General features: G+C 35.1%; 1 protein-coding gene across 1 annotated transcript in view; it reads left to right on the forward strand.

Annotated features, from left to right (window-relative positions):
* Window positions 1–22,220, forward strand: part of slc6a8 (solute carrier family 6 member 8) — a 40,006-nt gene that overhangs the window by 4,442 nt on the left and 13,344 nt on the right. The window contains exons 2-6 of the mRNA XM_016440112.1: window positions 9,024–9,155; window positions 9,763–10,027; window positions 15,054–15,204; window positions 15,538–15,641; window positions 16,640–16,764. Of these exons, the coding sequence (XP_016295598.1) occupies window positions 9,024–9,155; window positions 9,763–10,027; window positions 15,054–15,204; window positions 15,538–15,641; window positions 16,640–16,764 (777 nt within the window). The remainder of the gene's footprint in view (window positions 1–9,023; window positions 9,156–9,762; window positions 10,028–15,053; window positions 15,205–15,537; window positions 15,642–16,639; window positions 16,765–22,220) is intronic.

A 22,220-nucleotide genomic window follows, 5' to 3' on the forward strand; every position in this document is an offset into this window, starting at 1 on the left:
GAGCTCTTCTTGCTCAAGTAGTTACTTTACCCCCAACAAGCAGCTCTAAGGTAACAGAATTACAGTCTCCCGGTGCAGGTCGCCAAACTCAACGTGTCGTCTTTGTGTGGAATACTGATAGGCTCCTGAATTGTTTTGCCAAATCAAATCAGGCCCGTCAAAGACCAAAAAGGTCCTGCAGGCAGGAGGAGAGTAAATACGGTTCATGTCACACATTCTTGACTTTTACTGTGTTCACAGGTTGAGTCTGTGAGATACTTGTGATATTTACTTTCCGCATTCTCAAAAGACAAATTTAGCCAGGTCAAATTTAAACCTGTGGAATCTATTATTTGTGTATAGGTGGGTTTTGTCTTTCTTAGAAGGAACAGTTCACCTAAAAATAAAAATTGTGTTTGAAAACCTGTATCACTGGAAGGACAAAATCCAAATTGCTCATGTTATGAAAGTGAATGGCAAGATTTTCATAATTAATGACTTAAAAAAAAAACTTTATTTTATTTAAAGTGCCCCTATTATGGATTTTTGAAAATTACCTTTCATGCAGTGTGTAACACAGCTCTAAGTGAATGAAAACATCCTGCAAAGATTTCAATCTGAAAGTGCACTGTGTATAAAGTTATTGTCACTCAAAAGAAAGAGTTGACTCTGAATCATTGAAGCGAGTAGTTTTTAAAACGAATCCCAAGCCGTTTCATGTTGACTTCAACATGAAACATTAGCATATTGCCCGCCCACTTGTTGGTCTTTTTGCATTGGTCTGAATGAACATGCAAATTCATTCTTTGCCACTAGGTGCCGCTTTTGGAGCGGTAAAATAGCGGTTTCCCCGGTAATGCTGTACACAAAGCAGCACTGCGCTCACAAACGCTGCTTTATCAGGCATTACTGGCATGATGAAATGAAAATGAGACCAATCGGACCAATCACCGCAGATTAGCGTCACGCAAAGGAGGGGTTTGGAAAAATTAATCGTTGAGCAAATCGTTTGGGAGTCTTGAGCAAGTAAGGTAAAAATAAATGCATATTGTAAGACAATGAAAGTGTTTATTGACCTTGCATGCATGTCAACCTGTTGTTGGGGACTCCCAAAACCAAAATATGAACCTTTCATCACCCATAATAGGGGCACTTTAATATAAAATATATTTATAAAATATATAAAAATACATTTTTAAATATAAGACTAAAAATAGTGTGATATTTTCAACATTATTTCATATTATTCGTATACTATTATAGCTTTAATTAGTATTTTAAATTAGCGTTTATTTTTATATTTCCGTTTTTCACAGTCCACATTTTAGTAACTTTATTATGTGCTTTTATCATTTTATTACTTTGTTTTATTTCTATTTAGCTTTCATTTATTTTTATTTATATTTCAGTTTTATTAATATTAGTAATTAAACTTAAGATAGTTGCTAAGGCAACATTTCTATTTTTTTAATGTTTTTAAAGTTTTCTATTGAATATTTACATTTTATTTCAGCTCATTTCAAATAGGAAAAATAATTTTTAGTAGTTTTAGTTAACAAAAACAACACTGATGCAAGAATGTAAGTCATACAAGTTTGGAACAGCATGAGGGTCACTAAATAGTACATTTCTATTGCTGTGTCACCTGTTTATTTAATATATCGCAGTAATTGCTAAAGGAAAATCTTTCTCTGCATCCCTCTTTAACTGGAGGTGTTGGTATCTGGAGACTTTTCAGTTTTGATACAATGTTTCTAATTTGTTCCTAGCCAAATCACTCATGAGCTAATTGATTTCCTATAGACCTCACAAGAGGTTTCTCTGCACCTGAACTGAAGATTTGCTAATTTCCCTAATTCCCCTTAGAGAACTCGGTCTCTATTAAAACAGTCTAAAGTTCTTGATGTTAACCAATTAAAGTTAAGAGACCCCTGTTGTGTTAATCTGTAGCACTCAATTAGGTAAGAATCACTAAAACTATTCCTCATATTTAAGCCTAGAGATTTGAACTAACCCCTAAACCTATTAAACTTCTGCATGTACTACAGTATTTGTTACTGTTCATGAATTTAAAGCACATAACTTGATAACACTCCGCCTCTATTGTAAGACTTTATGGTAGAGGTCAGAGGTCACATTAGCTAGCTGCCTTATCTGTTTCTTTATACAGCTCTGCGTTCAGTTCAGCGAGCTGCTCACTCTTCTGTCTGTGCTGTCTGAGGTCACAGATCTTTCATTGAGCTGCTCGGATTGACGCTGTGCCGTCACTAACACATATACAGTATGCACTGTGAGGCACAGCAACGGTCCAGACTTTCTGTTGCCAGGTTACTGGCTGTTTTTGCAGCACTGTTTAGCGGTGCATCAGAGTTAAGAGAGGCCAAGCTGAGCCGAATGGTGGCCACATAGTCAGTAGATTTATGATCTCTGCAGTAAAGCCCTCTACCTGTCCTTGAGTACTGGATCTGCAGTACAAAATATTTTTTGTAGAGAAAATATCATGTTTTAAGAAATGTGATACCATATTGCATTTATAACATATGCATACAGAAATGTGTAAAGAGAGAGAGAGTCAAGAAACAAAAAATATGTAATTATTTTTCATGATTTGTTTTCATATATAAATATATACAGTATATGCATACTGAAAATTATATATATATATATATATACTTTTTGAACAGTACCTATTGTAGGATGGTCCATGTTTTAAACTCTTCTGGCACTTATCCATCTGTATTTCATTCTTTATAATGGTTGGAATAATTTATGTATGCATGTACGAATGTGTTTGTTTTTTTTGTCTTAGTGTCTTAGTTGTGTTTGAGCTCACCAAGAAATTCCAGACAACTAAGTTGTTTGGCAATAAATTAATAAATCTAATCAAAAATAATAAAACAATAAAAAACAAATATATATAAAATGTTAATAAGCCTACAAAAGCCTACTAAGTTAAAAGTTAAACATTTATATTATGAATATTATATTATAATTAAAAATAATATATAAAGTCCATATATGGGTCAAGAAATTATAAGTATATATTATTTAAAAATAATGATTTACGTATATACATACATACATACACACATGGTATTTAAATGAGTCAAGAAGCAAAAAATATATTATAAATAATTCTATATGTATATATAATTTTAGGTTGCAAATCTTTTACACTTTTTATCTAGTAAAACTACTCATGAGGCACGTCAACATGGCCAAACTTTGACTAAATTTAATTTCCAACATTAATGAGCCTACAAAATGGATTAGTTTAAAATTTCCATGTTCAAATTCCATTTTAAAATAAGCACTGTTTAATGTGTCTGGTTCTCAACGGGAAGGCATGAGAAGGCCAGTGATGCCAGCACAGCAGGACATGTTGGTGACTTGCCTGACTGACATCAGTTCCTCGCTCCACGTGGACGGGCGATTAAGAAGAGCGTCTGTTAATCTTTTAATCCCCTTTTTCTGACTGGGGCCTAACTGTGGCTGCTTTAGGGTTCACCTATTATATATTCATGTTCTCTGTAAATTTATCTTTGTGTTATTTTAATATGCTGGAATTGTACAATAGTTGTTGCTTTGGAATTCTAATAGTCTAGTACACTGAAAAAAAATTGGTGTAGTGAAAATTTTGCACTCAGAAATTGCTAGTAAATTTCACAGATAATTATAAAGAAATTACATTGAATTAAACATGACATTTTGAAGTAGAAAAACTGAAATTGTATTATGAATAAAACTTGCATAATCTACTAGGTATGGACATGATTAATACCTCAAAACATGCAAAACCACAATCGTGCACAACACTTCATGTTTTCCTTAACGTGAGCCACACCTTGCATGGTGCCTCAGGGCTCAGTTCTTGGACCACTTCTCTTCTCTGTCTACATCACTAGGTTCTTCATTCAGAAACATGGCTTTTCATATCACTGCTATGCTGATGACACTCAACTTTACCTCTCATTCCATCCTGATGATCCGACGATAGCTGCTCGCATCTCAGCTTGTCTAACAGACATTTCTTGCTGGATGAACGACCATCACCTTCAACTCAACCTTGCCAAGACAGAACTGCTTGTGGTTCCAGCAAACCCATCATTTCTTCACAATTTCACCATCCAGTTAGGCACATCAACCATAACTCCTTCAAAAACAGCCAGAAACCTTGGAGTTATTATTGATGATCAGCTGACTTTCTCAGACCTCATTGCTAAAACTGCCCGGTCCTGCAGATTTGCTTTATTCAACATCAAGAAGATCAGGCCCTTTCTTTCGGAACATGCTTCACAACTCCTTGTTCAAGCTCTTGTTCTGTCCAGGCTGGACTATTGCAATGCTCTCTTGGCAGGTCTTCCAGCCAGTTCTATCAAACCTGTACAATTAATCCAGAACGCGGCAGCAAGATTATTTTTTATGAGCCAAAAAGAACGCACGTCACACCTCTGTTTATCAGTTTACACTGGCTACCAATAGCTGCTCGCATAAAATTCAAGGCATTAATGTTTGCCTACAAAACCACCACTGGCTCTGCACCCCTTTACCTACATTCATTACTTCAGACTTATGTGCCCTCTAGAAGCTAGCGTTCTGCAAGTGAACGGCGCTTTATTGTGCCATCCGAAAGAGGCACAAAATCACTTTCACAGACTTTTAAATTAAATGTTCCCTCCTGGTGGAATGACCTGCCCAACTCAGTCCGAGCAGCTGAGTCCTTCTCAAGAATCAGCTAAAAAAAAAAACACATCTCTTCCATCTTTATTTGACCCTCTAACTCTAGCACTCTCTATTCTAATTATATTCTTTAAAAAAACTAACACAAGCTTTTCTAATCATTTTGTATTCTATCTATTTGTTTTCTTTTTATTTATTATACAATTATCAAAAGCAAAAAAGGCCTCTAACACTAGCTTGCTCTATTCTTTTTCTATTCTATCAGTTTTCTTTTTATTTATTATATTATTTTTAAAAATACATTGCTACGTGTACTGCATTGAGCTAACTTAGACTTGTTATAGCACTTGCATATCATTGCACTTTTGTTAATTTTGATTGCTTCCATTGTCCTCATTTGTAAGTCGCTTTGGATAAAAGCGTCTGCTAAATGACTAAATGTAAAACTCTTTTGTTGATTTTGATTGCTTCCATTGTCCTCATTTGTAAGTCGCTTTGGATAAAAGCGTCTGCTAAATAACTAAATGTAAATGTAATATATATATATATATATATATATATATGTATGTATATGTAGTCTTTTGCATCTCTAGAATGCATGCAGTCCTCGCTACCCTAACTAGTACATACTGATGCTGGAGACGAGTTAATTTTCACCTGGTAATACATAAAAACAATGTCATTGGCTTCTGAACAGACTGAGCCATATGTGTTGACAGAGCATCCATATCCATCTGTTGTGTAAGGAGGAGGTGTGGAAATCTATATTTTTAGCCTCCCCTCATCACCCAAGAACCCAGTCAGTTCTGCTTGTGTTTTTAGTGAAAGCACTTCTTGTTTGTGCTTTACAGGATAATGTGAACCGCTCAGCTGGGCTAACTCCCATTGCGTTTTTAGCTCATCCAGAATAGAAAGCTTAACATATTCTCACCACACCTGAGTTGGCTGTCTAGTAGCGAGCTGGAATATATTAATGGGATAATGTACAGTCATAATCACAAAATAAACTCAGACAGGGTTTGTATTGTGATAGTGAGCAGCTGACTGAACATTATCCAGAATTATGTGGCTACTTAGCAAATAAATAAATAAATGGACCTGAAATATTAGTTTATTAGCTACTATGAGGCTGCAAAGAGAATGAACAGCACAGCTATGTTGGAAACACAAGTAGGCAGTAACATATATAGCGTTGTTATGGGCAACAGTCATTATTCAGAAATATATCTGAATGTTGCGATTGATCAATCAAAATCAAGTATTCCATATAAAGCAATACATTAGTTTGACGACATGCTAGTTTTACGGTATAAGTATTGACAAGAGCTCTGCTAGTGTTCGCATCATCAATACATAATAAAACACGTTATTGATACATATTGCTTTGAACAGAGTTTAACTGAACGCACAGCATTTTTTCCTCATGTTTAACATATTATTCATCATAGAATTATAAAAAAAAAATCAGTGTATTACATTTTCCACAAATATTAAGCAGCACAACTGTTTTCAACATTGATAATAATAAGAAATGTTTCTTGAGCAGCAAATCAGCATATTAGAATGATTTCTGAAAGATCATGTGACTTGGAGTAATGATGCTGAAAATTCAGCTTTGCATCACAGGAGTAAATTACATTTTAAAATAAATTAAAATAGGAAACAAATATTTAACCCCCTGAGGTCGAAGCCCACACTGGTGCGGTCTGTCTCGTATTTTCTTGATGACCGTGAAAAAAAACTACAAATACTCCTTCATTTTTGATCGTACAGATAAGAATAAGGTATCATTTGAAACTGCAAAGGGTCTACTTTTATTTGTGCATAGTCAAAATAACAACAAAACAACATGCTTTTGTAAAATAAAGAAAATAAACAGGGTGCGCTCTGTGCCGTCTCTGTCGTCTCTCTTCACAGACACGTAAATAAAACAACATGAATCTCCACGAATGCTTGCCTCAAAGACATGAGAGATATATGTATAGAAATCTTGAAGTGTCTACTTTTAAATTAAGTAGCCTAAGTCACGTCCAAAACAAATATTCTGTTAAAGTAATATGAAACCAACGCAATGTCCAGTTTTTCCCGTCTCAACTCATTATCTCTAATGCGGTCACGCCCACGAGCCGATCGCACTTTTCAGATTCTAAACATCCACGTGAGATGCGCGCGCATGTAAACGCCCACATCGCCTCCGCGTAAACAAACAAGTTCATCCCGGCTACTTTTTGTTTCTGGAGGAAGACGCACTGAGAGGAATAACCCAGAATTTACCTCAGAAAAAGAACACAACGCAATGCATCGCGCAGCTAGATCCAGTGGAGAATATCATTCTGATGAGTAGCCTAAGATTACTTGCATCTGTTGTTATTGTGTTATTGTGACATAACTTGTACACATTTTACTAGTTAGGCTTTTCCCAAACTGTAATTCCTGACTACATGTATGAAATCAAGTGAAACATTTTGAAATTTGTGTCATTTTATTGTCTAAATGTCTCACAACGCCAGGATGTGTTTAATGTTTTATAACATATAAAACCACAAGATATAAAAGTAGTGTTAACACTATGATATTAGAGTCTATGAATGTTTGGCACAAAGGTATGTTACTGTTCAAGTCTCAGTCTTCAGATCAGTATGTTCAATCATGTGTCCTTGACCTTCACTGTGTATATTTTTATTATACTGTGTTGTAAATAAAATTGTAGTAATATTTAACAATATAATTGTTTTTACTGTAGTTAAAGAAATGCAGCTTTGGTAAACATAAGAGAAAACCCCGATAGAAATTGTTGTTCTAATTCATCTGACATATTAGTAGCATGTTGCAGTTGAGTGAACATGCTAAAAATGACATCTTCCAGATGAAAAGGCTACATCAAAATGCTAAAGTGTTAGTATTACATTTCGGGAAGATGTGAATCGCAACATCTGGGAAGATAAACCACTGTACCTCTGCTGTACCTACTTACTTTTTGAATTCTATCAGTAGACACCATTAGCAATGAAGCACCAGCTCTTATGCACTGGAAGAGAAAGAGCTAAAAAGATTCCTCACTTTTCTGAAAATCTATAATGAGCACCCGCTGATACAGAGTCAAGTGCTCCACGCTTACGACGTCAGCCACTGCAGTACGCGCAAGACCGTGTGTGTGTGTGTGTGTGAGTGTGAGTCATGCTTGTTCTCGCATTGACCCGCAGTCACATTCTCATGCATCATCCACTCACAGGGCATTGCTATGGCATCCTTTTTTGTTTGCAAATCAGCCCGACACAAGCCCACATACGCATATTTTCCTTTTTCGCAGAGGAATAGCCTCACGGTTTAGTGGCTGTTTGTTATGGACGGTCAGTGCAGCACATTGTTTTCGGTGCTTCCTTCTGTAGGCAGTTCATCAAAAGGCTTCTTTCTGAGTCACGAGTCCAATAAAAGCTGTTGTTTTCTGAATGGACACAGGGCAGTGCTCCCAAATAAGCCACTTCATTCATATCAGTGTTTTTAAATTAGCAGCAGGGGTTGTTTTGGTTGTATTTTTTTTAGATTGCACTCGTTTTAAATCTTCTGTAGCGGCTAGCCTGCAGAGCTAGCATTACGTAAGTGTGTCACTCTGAATAACGGCATGCCGGATTTCCACTCTGCCTTTTTTTCCATTGTATCTCTCTTTTGTCATGTGCTGCCATCCTCCCCCGCGGTCCACCTCGCCCATGAGTGGCAGGTGACATCAAGACTTTCATTGAGCACGCCAGCATGATATTCAGTGGATAATCTGCATCACACCGGCGACCAACCCCCTCTCTAAGCCGCTACTGTGGCTGTCAATCTCAGATCAGTCGAGCGAAGCTTTATTGCTGCCGACGCGTCGTTGTGCTGCCGCACAGACCGCATGATGAATGCTAATGCGGCCAGCGGCAGTCAAATCCTAAGTGACGTGCCAACATGTGAAGGTGTCGTGCACAAATAGCAGAAAATTCCCTCAGTTAAAATGAACTGATATCAAGATGTGTAAAATGCAATATTCAGTGTCTTTTGGGGTTAATTGGCATTGTATGCATCATGAGACTCACGTTTATGTTTGTAGTTACTATTTTATTGGTACTTTATGAGACCTTGTGACTAGAATGAATGGAAAATGCAATTCTTTTCAAATTATATCAAGTGTTTGACCTTCAAAATTGAGCCTGTGCACTTTAAAACATGTTTCTGATCGATTCGTCAGTGCATCTCATTCAAACAATTATTCCTAATCTTTCATCAACTCATTTTGCTCAGAAATGCAGTACACCTAACATGGGTTGTGAATGTGGTTCCATGTCTTTAACATGTCTTTTAACTCTCTCTTTCTCTATTGCTGTATTTCACAGGAGTGTTCCTCATTCCCTATGTGTTGTTCATATTTCTGGGAGGCATTCCGATATTCTTCCTGGAGATTGCGCTGGGTCAGTTTATGAAGGCTGGAAGCATCAATGTGTGGAACATTGCACCTCTTTTTAAAGGTTTGCTCTCTATCTTTATGCATTTACTTTTTAAGCTGTGATGCTATTTTAGGTTGTCCCTTAAAGCATTGCATTCTTTAAAACATGCATTCTTTATTTTTTTTAGGTATTATATTATATTATAATACATTAAAATATTGTAATGTAACTTTTTTATATTTTTGTATATATTTTTATTTTTTATTTTTTTAATGAAATGGTTTGTATCAGAATTAAGCCACAAAATGTGTTTGTCTTATAAAACTATTACCTATCACAAATGTTATATTAAATTATATTATATAAAATTATATCATTAATAAATTAAGATAGATAGATAGATAGATAGATAGAGTTTAGATAAATACACATGCTGATGTATTTCAAAATTATATGCATATTTTATCTAAAAAAAGGGTACAAATACATTATTAGGATAGTATATAACTTCAGTGAATGCCCTTCAGTATATCCTTGCTTCATTCTGTAGTTCATAGACAACATGAAATCTAATTTTACTCTGTTTACTGCCTTAATTAATGCTTGATTCATCAGCACATGTTATATAAGAGATACTCTACACCTGAAGGGCTTTATTTTCAGTTGTCTTTTTACTGGTTTGTTTTAGGACTTGGCTACGCCTCCATGGTGATTGTGTTCTTCTGTAACACGTACTACATCATGGTACTTGCCTGGGGTTTCTACTACTTGATAAAGTCCTTCAATTCCACGCTGCCCTGGTCCACCTGCGACAACCCGTGGAACACCGAAAACTGCATCGAGATCTTCCGCCACGACGACTGCCAGAACGGCACCATTGGCAACTCAACATTTGGAAACCTGACGTGCGAAGAGCTTGCTGACGGGCGTTCCCCTATCATTGAATTCTGGGAGTGAGTGATCGGTTTTTACACAGTTAATTTCTTACACAAACAAACAATATTTGAAATGCCTTTCACCACCCACTTTTCTTACATAAAAGTGGGTGGTGAAAGGCATTTCAAATATTGTTATATAACAACTCTTCACAAGATGAATGTGCTTAAGAAAATAATGTTTGTTGTTAACAACTAAATGTTATGTTACGGTTAACTGTTATTAATCCCACATCAATACTCACATAATTTGCTGTCCATTAGAAACGAGTGGCATTTCAGTTGCAAGTGATGTTGCCTGTACAAGCTTGAATCTGTATGATGTTTTTGAATCTGCAGTTAGCATTTCATATTATTGGTTATTGATTTGAAGATCCTCTATTGACTGTTCAGATCGGCTCATGGTTTGTTTTAATGCCCTGAGTGACAGTAGACTATACCGCTCTGGAAAGTCATCGCTTTCAAGCTACGTACGAGTTTATAGATTCAAATAAAAACTGCTTTGTGAGCATTATATAGTTATATATATATATATATATATTATATAGTGCTTTCATTCATGAATGTTTCTATTCATCTAAGTATCTTGAAAAAATTGTATCGCGGGTTCCACAAAAATACTCATTTTTGGAAACTTTCCAGGATTTTTTTGGAATAGTCCAGGGATTTTTGGAAAGTTTTTCCAAAACAGTCATTTTTATTAGTATTTAAAAAAATAAAATAAATAAATAAAATGAAATAAAGGAGTTCAAATTCCTATGTTTTGAATCAGTTCATTTGGATGAATCATTGCACTAGAATGGGTTGGACTTTCAATCAGTACATACGAGAGAGGACAGAGATGATTAGAGACGATATAGTTGATGAACTTTTGTAACAGCTTTCATGTGAGGAGCATACTCACTATATCTGGGAACAGTGCATACAGTATATTAGTATATAGTATATTCCCAGTAATTTCAGAGATTTGTAATACAAATAGCCAGTTGAATCCAGCTTTTTTTTTAATCTCATTTGAAACTTTAATGAGAATTTAACAGTCAGTCTGCAGGTCATTTCACATGTACTTATGTAATCTTGCAATTATGCTGCACATAAATTCATAAAAATGTGTTTGCCAAAGACTGCATCATATTGCATTTCCCTTGTGCTCTCAAGTGCAATGTGACTTGCTTGTGTAACCTTGATTTGCATAGCTCCACCCACTGCTGCTTTGTCACAGTCATGCAGGAGTGAGGCAGAAAGGTAACCATAGCAACATTATTTGCAATGGGGGTGTGGCGGGAAATATTACAAAGTGCCCTGTCAGTAAGGCACTGTGAGACTGGTTGGTCATGAGCGGGTGTCTGCAGTGGGACGTGACAAGGTGCTCGTACAAATGGCCAACAGCCACATTCTCTCTCCGGGAGGCGGGATCATATGAACCCTTAGTAATATAATAACTTCATTTTATTTCTGCTGCTTATTACTGTATAGAAGATCATCCTTGTATTACGAATATGTTTCTTCTGCACTAAAGTTACTCCTGTGAACTCAAAGCAGGGCTTAATGTTTCTAATAAACAGCTAAAGAAGGCAAACAGTGGAAAGTAGGTTATCTGAACTCATATTCAGTTCCTAGCTCGTGTTTTTCCTTCATAGTTTTTCGTTGATGGAAAGGACACTGTGAGTAAGCGTTGAGTCAAGCTCATTCAGACGACTGACGCGCGCACACACACACACACACACACACACACAATAAGCCAGTGTTACAGTGAGCTAATTGGCTATTTCAGAATCTGATTAATTATTACGGGGCAGAAATACTAAGCGGCAGATTACCCCAGATTCACAGGCCTCATGGGAATTAAAACAGAGTTTGTTTACTGACAGTATTTTTAGTTCAGGTTTATTTCTGCGTCTTTATAGTCAGTTGAAAGTGGGATGGATGTAAGTCTGATCTGATCTACAGTACAAATATTTGATTTAAACTGACATGCATCAGACAGCTAATACTATGAAGTCTGTTAATAAATCATTACTCCAGTCTTCAGCTTCACATGATCCTTCAGAAATCATTCTAATATGCCGATTTGCTGCTCAAGAAATATTTCTTCAATATCAATGTTGAAAACAGCTGTGCTGCTTTATGTTTTTGTGGAAACCATGATACATTTTTTTTTTTCAAGATTATTTGCTGATTAGAAAGTAAAAAAAAAAACAGCATTTGTTTGAAATAAAAATCTTTTGTAACATTATAAATGTCTTTACTGGCACTTTTGATCAATTTAATGCATCAATGAATAAAAGAATTTATATAAATAAATATGAATAAAATATATAATAAATAATACAGATTTTTTAATTTCAAAATTGATTTTTAATAATAATAATAATTAGTACTGTCAAACGATTAATCGCATCCAAAATAAAAGTTTTTGTTGACATAATATATGTGTGTACTGTGTATATTTATTATGTATATATAAATACACACACATGCATGTATATATTTAAGAAAAATATGTTACGTTTCTATATTTAATATATTTATATATGATATAATTTATATGAATATAAATATATACACGTAAATACATGTAAATATTTGCAAAAATAGTTGCTGTGTGTGTGTGCCTTTATGTATACATAATAAATATACACAGTACACACACATATATTATGTAAACAAAAACTTTTATTTTGGATGCGATTAATCGCGATTAATCATTTGACAGCACTAATAATAATATAGAATAGTATCATTCTATAATATTAATATATTAGAATGTTTATTAAAATAATAATAATATTACATTAATATAATAATATAATAATTATTTATATATGACCAGTGAATTTTCACCCATCATTGACTAGAGTCTAGTGTGGTAGAGAGATTATTAGACCATTTTTCATTGATGTTTCAGGATCCATTATTGTTCAGGTGACATGGCTCTGGACTGTAGACAGACAAAGATGTCGCAGAATGATGTGGAGAATTCAGAAAGCTCTCACCATGCACTGCATGTCCTAAACCGTGACCGTGTTTTTGTTGTAATCGGGCAGCATTGTACTTTTTGAGTTGAGCTCGTCTTCCCGAGGGAATTCAGGAGATGGGGTTTGCAGGAACAATTGAAGATCTGTGGCTGAGCGGCGTGCTTTTAATGCGATGGGCTTGATCTAGAATTGGCTGTCCTACTGTTGTGTGTCTATATGGAGCAATTACAGAAGGCTGCCAGGCTTGTAAGACCATACCTGGCATGTGAGCCAAGTTCATAAACCAGCAAGGCTTGGAATGAGCAAGTCTCATGTAAATGCTCTCTGATAACAATCCGTCTCGTATCATCAGAGTTGAAAGTTCAGAGCGTTTGGACCCAGCCGCTGAATCAATAAACCTCTCCTTGCTGAAAAATCAGTGGTGATCTGATAACAGAAGGCATTGAGACATGCAGTATGTGCGTCTCAACTTCATTCACATGACACAATGCTCAGCATGTGACTAACACCGTCCTTGCTGTGAACCGAGAGAGATAAAATACATTTCAGAGATGCAACGCAGCAGATTCTCTGATATAAATCTACTGATAATATTGGGTTGAACTAGATTAGGTTATCTGGATTATATGTGGCTTTCTACGATCTAGCAAATGCACATAAATGACTGCCAAAATTATTTAGCAAACAAGGACATTTATTAATCATGGAAAATAACATATTGTCAAATATTCTGAATAAAATATAACTCCTACTTTCTCATGCAAAACTCATGTTGTGAATGGTCACCAGGACATTGCAAGGTCATTGCTAGGGTGTTTTACTAAGTCTGATCTTTCTGAGAAATAATATCACATCTCTGCTTAACAAACATTATACAATATTAACAGTATTAATAAACACCTTAAAGGAATCGTTCACCCAAAAATGAAACGTTGCTGAACAGTTACCTCAAGTCATCCAAGATGTAGATGAGTTTGTTTCTTCATCAGAACAGATTTGGAGAAATGTAGCATTACATGACTTGCTCACCAATGGATCCTCTGCAATGCATGGGTGCCGTCAGAATGAAGAGTCCAAACAGCTGATAAAAACATCACAATAATTTACAAGTAATCCACATAACTCCAGTCCATCAGTTACTGACTTGTGAAGCGTAAAGCTGTGTTTCCAAGAAATAAATTCATTGTTAAATTGATATTAACTTTAAACCGTTGCTTCCGGCTAAAATATGATTCCTCTGTCCATAATGTTGCTTTGTCCAGTAAAAAAAAGTCGTCTCGTCTGAATTGGGAGAGAAATATGCACAGATCAAGCACCATTTACAAGTAAAAAAAACTGTCCAAAACACTTCTAAGCAAATATATTAGTGTTAGAGGACAACAGGGGTTGGACTTTTTTAATGGAGAAAGTGTCATTATGGATTATAGACTGATATCTTGGCCAGAACTAACAGTTTAAAGGGGTCATATGATGCGATTTCATTTTTTCCTTTCTCTTTGGAGTGTTACAAGCTCTTGGTGCATAAAGAAGATCTGTAAATTTGCAAAGACTAAAGTCTCAAATCCAAAGAGATATTCTTTATAAAAGTTAAGAGTCAGCCACACCCCCCTAAAACGGCTCGTTCGAACACGCCCCCACATATCTACCTCACTATGTGGGAAGATTTGCATAACGCCGCCCAAATGTTCTGTTTTTTTAACTTTAAACCGGATAAACACATTTCATTACACCAAATACACAAAATAATGTTCTTTTTAGCAGCATCATATGACCCCTTTAAAGTTAAAACGACCTTAATGATGGATTTGGTCCTTACAAAAATGCAGCTTTACGTTCACAAGATTCAATCGAGTCGTGTGGATTATTGTGTTGTTTTTATCAGCTGTTTGGACTCTCATTCTGACGGCACCCATTCACTGCAGAGGATCCATTGATGAGCAAGTGATATAATGCTAACTTTCTCCAAATCTGAAGAACAAAATTTTTTTTGCAGATTTTTGGGTGTTTTAAGCGGTGAGTTGTAGGAATGAAAACAGTTGACTTGACTGTCTGTCTGTCTGTCTGTATTTTTGTCTTCGACAGATTGTGTATGTCACTGCCACGTTCCCGTATGTGGTCCTGATTATTCTCCTGGTGAGGGGCGTCACACTTCCTGGTGCTTATGATGGGATCATGTACTATGTTAAACCTGATTGGTCTAAGCTAGGAGAGGCACAGGTGAGACCTTTAGTTCTCTCTTTCAGCTTTGCGAGCATCAATCCTCCCACCCGCTTTGGATAAAATCATACGCTTTTATCCAAATGAATAAATGTCAAAGAAATTCAATACGCTTCATTTTTTTCTCAGTTTATTTACTTTTCTCTCTCTGCTTATAGGTCTGATACACAATACTTTATAACTGTTTCAGTTTAGTGTTTCTAAGAACGTTCAAACTTTTAAACTCGACTTTTATGTCTCTCTCCAGAGTACCTGGAGCCACTTTGAGCTCAATAATCATTTCAGAGGTGGATCTGTTTGTCTGACTGTCATTACTCTGTCTGTCTCTCTCAGGTCTGGATCGATGCTGGTACTCAAATCTTTTTCTCCTATGCTATCGGGCTCGGGGCCCTCACGGCCCTCGGCAGCTATAACCGATTCAACAATGACTGCTATAAGTAAGCATCCGTCACAGCCTTGAAGAGACAAGGACACATTTTTGTTATGGCGTCTTGTGTAATATCTGAACCAGTGTGTGTTCCTTTTGAAAGACGTTGTGTCTAGTACGTTCACGCCATCAGAGAGTCCTGACCTTGTTTTATATGAAGCTGGATTTGACTGATGTGGCTAGCAAAGAGCAAAGGCCACTCACTTTAATAGTAGATCTCAAATGTCCTGGATACATTAGTAACCAGATGCACTGAATCAGCAGTTCTTTGCTTTGACTTTAATATACAGAGTACTTTAGCTGGTTATATATACACTGATAATCAGGAATGATTTAATTTAAAATTGTAAATAAAATATTTTAAGATTTTGAAAAAATAAAAATAAGCAAAATGAGACATAACCGAATATGCTACTATGAAATTTTGAAATTAAAAATGCATGCACATTTTTAAAATTCAGCTTGTTCACTTGTTAAAAATGTGTGTTAAATGAGAAGTTAATATCATTACTAAATTACTCATTTATTTAATGAATATAATTAATGTCTAAATCAATATTTTGATTATTTTATTTGTATTAATTCATTTTATTCATTAAATAATTGTTAATAAATATTTTCATAATAATTTAAAGTATTATTATAACTATTATATTTTATGATTAATTATCATTTATTGATAATAAATGAAAAATTATTAAATTATTGTAACCACAGTTACGATACATTTTAGTATGTACAAATTCAAGGTTATACATTTTAAGAGTGCAGTGGATTATAAAAAGATGTTATTTAATGCATTATTTTCTTTCATGTATAACCTTGAGCAGATAAGTGATTGAATGTATTGTAGCAATAGTTTTAATTATGCTCAAGAATATTTAACAGACAATAAGGTGGCATCGTTATATGTCTTTTATAATGCATCTAATGTGTTACACAACCATCTGACTGGATTTAAATAAAGATGCCACAACAGTTAACGTCTGCGTTTTCTTCTGTTCTCAGGGACGCTTTTGTTCTGGCTCTTATTAATAGTGGCACCAGTTTCTTTGCTGGGTTCGTGGTCTTCTCCATCTTAGGTTTCATGGCATCCGAGCAAGGTGTGGACATCTCTAAAGTGGCTGAATCAGGTAAGAGTCTACAGTGGTTTACTTCATTACAGATGACAGATTATATACTATTTTGGATGGTAAGATAACAATATATTTATAAAGCATATTTACGTGTCTGCCAGCCCTGAAACAACATGCATCTTAATGCAGGTGTTTAATAATTCACTTTCACTTGTTTTTAGTGCACATAAGTGAATGCATTTTTGACCTGGGGCTGGTTCTTGTAAATCATTTATGAAATCAATATTTAATGCAAGAATGATCTGCTGAAAATGAATGAAACATGCATTGTGTGAGTCATGAACATATGTGATATGATGATGGTGATGATGATGATATTATACAGTAAATGAATTTCAATGCAGTTTGATATGTGACTTGAATTTTGTATTACTGTAAATGTTTATTGTTGGTTTGACAATATGATTGAAAGCAGAATATAAATGAAGATCATGTTTATATACAATGCTATTTGCTGTTAGTCATATTACTGTGAAAGGGACCAGACACTTAGCAGTTTGTTTTATGTGTGTGTGTGTGTGTGTGTGTGTGTGTGTGTGTGTGTGTGTGCATACTTGTGCATACTTGTTTGTGTGCGTGAGTTTCTAATGGTAAATAACAGATAATGGTTCATGAATTAACAACTGTATGTCACTCAATATTTTTGGTATTGTGTGGGATTGTGTGTGTGAGAGTGTCTGTCTGTTCTGAATGCAGGTGTGTGTGTATGTTTGTGAGTTTTCGACATCACAATTAGGTACAGTCTTCTTCCCGTTTGCTGTGTCCTGAAACACTGAGGAATATATAATTCCCAAAATGTAATGCCTTGATTTTACATACACATTTACATAGACATTGATTACAATTTAATTCAAATTTTATGTTTAGGTTAATAATAATTATGAAAGTGAAATCCTGATCATTCATGATAGAAATGAACAGGCATCACAGACTACACTAATAGTATGCAGCATGTAATTTAAGGCCCCACATGTTCTTGTGTGACGCTCACGCATGTAGACGTGTTAGATTATAACACATAGGCCTACATGTTTCACATTTAAAGTGTGAACACCAGACGAAGGCTTTCTGTCACTCCGATTTTTGTCAAGCTATCACTAATAATCTGTATATAACATGACTGTCCTACAAGATTGACACTAAATTCATGTCTTTTTACATAAATGTCTTGCTAAAGGCTGTTGCATGAAGAAAAATGCATATGAGTGCACACTATAAATGTAGGGAAAGCAAATCCCTATATTTTCTGTACTGATCTCATCAAGAACAGTGACCATAAATCTAGATTGTTAGTAAAATGTTTTATAAATGTTTGTTTTTTTAGCCAACTTCTTCATGCACTGTATAAATAAATAAAAAAATAAAAAAATAACATTTTTGAGTTGTAAATAAAGCAAATATTACTAGAGTACATTTTAAAAGAAAATACTATTTAATTCTTTCTGCTTTAAAATGTAATGTTTAATTCAATGTGTTTCTTGCAATTTGTTTGAAAAATGTTCACTTAGAAATTTATATTAAATTTCACACACACACGCACACACACACTTTATATAACTTTTATACGGACATTAGCATAATAAATATGTCATTTTGTGACATACAGGCTTGCTAATAGAATTTTTTTCTCACAAATTATTGTTTAAAAAATTAATATACTGCTTATTTTAATAAGCATCATTTTACTATTTGGTGGTTAAAAGATGTGTGAACATCATGTTATATTCTGAACTAAAGACTTTGTTGATACTTTCATATTTACTGACTCATGGACCAATCATCTGTAGCATGTGCATTTAACAGAATTTAAATCTACAGAATCAGTAAAATGATCGAACTATATCATAATTCACCTTTTGTGTAAAATGTAAATTCAAACTAAAGTTAGCCCCAGAAATGGAAATTAAATGTCATTTAACTAAGCTTCTGAATTAGGTATGAAGAAACCTTGGGTAGATAAATCTGGGTAGTCCTGGTTTAAAATCGTATAGCGGAGCTCCATTTAGTGCTAGTGGTATTTTACTCTTACCCCTGCATGGTGAATTAGTACTGTCATTTCAGACTCAGTTGAGCTCACGGCGCAGAAGCAGTGCACTGGTTTGTGAGGCTCAGTAAAGGACAACAAGTTCTTGGCCTGAAGGAGAGACTGTGCAGCAAGACTAAATGAGTATGAAGTGATAATATTTTTAAATGACCTGGCAAGATGCCACGGACTTCATACAAAGTGACCCTCACGTCCTTGAAATGAATGAATTTTAATCGGATCGCTGCTCATACATGTTTGGGTTAACCTACCAGTGTACCGCATGCTTTAAAGGGGTCAAATCATGAGGAATCGCATGTCCTTGCTCTTTTCAGTCAGCTTTACATGATGCCAAATTAAGTTTAATATTAATTTAAATATTAACAAATTAAATTGAGTGTAGGTTGCAATTATTTCTCAATGAAGTAACCATTGCTTCTGGTTTCGGAAGTAGATACCTTATTCAAGTCTCTTTTTCATGTTCATATTGTTGTTTTAAATTCAACATAATACACAGCAGCAGATTTACATTTGACAGATTTGGTCACTTGGGTACCAAAATTAGTTGATAATCTGTAATCTGCACTGATTTTAGTACTTTTGTTCGTGGTACCCCTACTGTCACAGATGTACTGTAGCTAATAAACCAGGGTTATTGTAGTTAACTAAAACTAAATCCATAAACACATTTCACTACTTCAAATTAAATGTTATCTGAAATAAAAGAAACTTAACATTTCTCTTTTTAATTAAGTAAATGAAATATATAATACTGCGTTACATGGAAGAGGCAGCTTTTATTTTATTTGGGATGCTTGGATTTCAGGAATCAGAAACCTGAAATATGATTGCCCGCATGTTTTTTAAAAATTCAATAAAGTATCAAAAACTAAAATATGATGTTTTTTTGCACAAAGGCATTACAAACAGAACTCAGGGGAAAAAATATGATATCGCCACTTTAAGAAAACATCAAGAATGCACATATGCACACACACACAGACATGTTATGAATGTACATGTGTAGGAATGAGTGTGTGTGTGTGTGTGTGTGTGTGTGTGTGTGTGTGTGTGTGTGTGTGTGTGTGTGTGTGTCCGTGTCTTCTAGTGTGTTGTCTGTGTCAGTGTGATGTTTAGAAATAGATCTCGAGGTCAGTGTGCTTGTGTCGTGATGTCCGAGTGGGTTGTGATGTGCTGTACATCCAGATGATTTTGAGAAGGAAACCATTGACACATTGTTTGTGGCTTTTTCTTATTTTTCATTTTCCTGCAGCACACAATCGGATGACGGTTACAGTTAGAAAGCAAACCAGATTCCCCATCATAAATTTGATGCTTTGACTAGTTTTCCTTGATTGTCTTCAGTCCCGTTCTATATATATATATTTATATATATCTTGTGATTCATATATATTTATTTATATCTCTATATCTATATTTTGGCTTTATTTAAGTATTAATTTAAGGATTATTTAACCAGGAACTTTGCCTCTTGAGATGTGCACATCTCGATTTCAAGAGGGGTCCTGGAGCAGTCTGCCAATGCAGGTAAACCTCTGATATCTAATGTTAGCATTTACACCTCTACTACAGCCCAGCCCTAAAGTCAGCACCTGCGACCGTCTGCCGCACAGGCAGGGCAGGCCCGACATGCACAGCGCAGCCTAGCCTCATTCCACAATTAGGCTCATCCATCTTAAGAGACAAAGCCAACGTGTGGAAAAACTGTACACCGCCGGCACTCAATGCCTGCTTTAACCCCAACATGATAAAAAACGCTAACGTCTAGCACTAACCTTCTCCAAACAGTCGCTTGATGTAAATATAAGACACGTCTCTCTTCTGGCTCTTCATCGTGTATTTCCATTACATTTGCCTGGATCTTGCTACATTTGTCATAAATCAGGCCTAGTTGTTAGTTCAAAGCCAGTGTCGTAATATCCACTGGTAATACAAAAAATATCCCACCTCTACTATTCCTTAAAGGGGTCATATAATGAGAAATTAAATTGTACATGATGTTTTCATGTTTTCTATGAAAACTTTGAAAACACTGCTAAAAAAAGAGCATTTACTGAAACTAAGCTGTAAAAATGGCTCTTTTTGAATGTAAACGCATCAGTACGCATCAGTGACGCCTGTAACTTGGCCTGTCCTGTCACAGTAATATAATAATGACAATCTATGGTATATATGATTATTCCTAAACACCAAGAGCTAACTAGTGTAAAATGTGTAGAAAATGTTAAAATGTGCTGATCCTGTTGTGTGTAGCAGAAGAATGTCAATGTTTGATATCAGCGACTGAAGCTTATTTTAATAGTCTTCACATAAAAACTCTTTAAGGATAAGGTGTTTGATTCTTCTATTATAATAATTGCAAGGATAAAATTTCACCCATTAGCGGTGGGCGATATGACCAAAATCTTATATTACGATCGGAGTCATTTTATTCCACGATAACGATATATATCATGATATAGTTGTTTAGTTGTTTGTTGATATAGCTCACTGAAGACAAGTAAACAGTCAGCAATCAAATAAGAATAAGAAACTAATTACAAGCAATAGGACAAAAAACTACAGTAGAACAATTAAATAAAAAATGCTTCATACATTGTATAAAGTAATTAAATGTATAAAAACACTACATATTCTTCACTGTGTAAATTTAATATGTATTTATTCTTATTAAAGTTACGAAAGTGATTTAGTCAAGAGCAGTGAGAGAGCAGTGATCTCTTTTGTTGTTTGATTAACATGAAAGACAGCAGGAATATTAGACTGCTGTCACTTTAAGAGCTGCCCTGATCCAATATACTTTTACACGTGTTTTCTTTCTCAGCTGTTTGTTTTCACTTAAGACTTACTGTGTTTATGAGGATGCTTGCAAAGACAGGCATTTTGACACATTCAAGTGTGTATTTAACCATTCAAGGTCTATAAATCGGCAAAAATAACTCTCTCAGACAGTGCGCATATACAGCGAAATGAGTTATTTTTCGCTGCAGATTGTGTTTCAATGGCTTAAAATCACTTGTCTTTAAAAAACTTGTTTTTTTTAAGCGCAATGCTTACAAACGTTACGTTTTCGTGACCACGTAGCACAGTAACGTCACATAAGCGTGTAACTGCGATAGAGATGATAGTCCAAAATTTCTACCGGTATATCACTCACCCCTACCACCCATAGAAACTTGTTAAGTAGGGATGCACCAAAATGAAAATTTTTGGCCGAAACCGAACAAAATGAAACACTGGGCCGAAGGCCGAATACCGAACACGGTTTTTCGAGTTTTTTTCCCCATGTATTTTGCCAATGTTTTTCACACCATTGCATAAATTAAATAGCCAAAATGTGCTTTTTACTGTTTTGTCTTGCTTTTCAAAGAAAAAAATCAATTACAAAACAACTATTTAAAAATATTTA

Source organism: Sinocyclocheilus anshuiensis, unplaced genomic scaffold (assembly GCF_001515605.1).
Source record: "Sinocyclocheilus anshuiensis isolate Anshui unplaced genomic scaffold, SAMN03320099.WGS_v1.1 scaffold71, whole genome shotgun sequence".
Classification (NCBI taxonomy): domain Eukaryota; kingdom Metazoa; phylum Chordata; class Actinopteri; order Cypriniformes; family Cyprinidae; genus Sinocyclocheilus; species Sinocyclocheilus anshuiensis.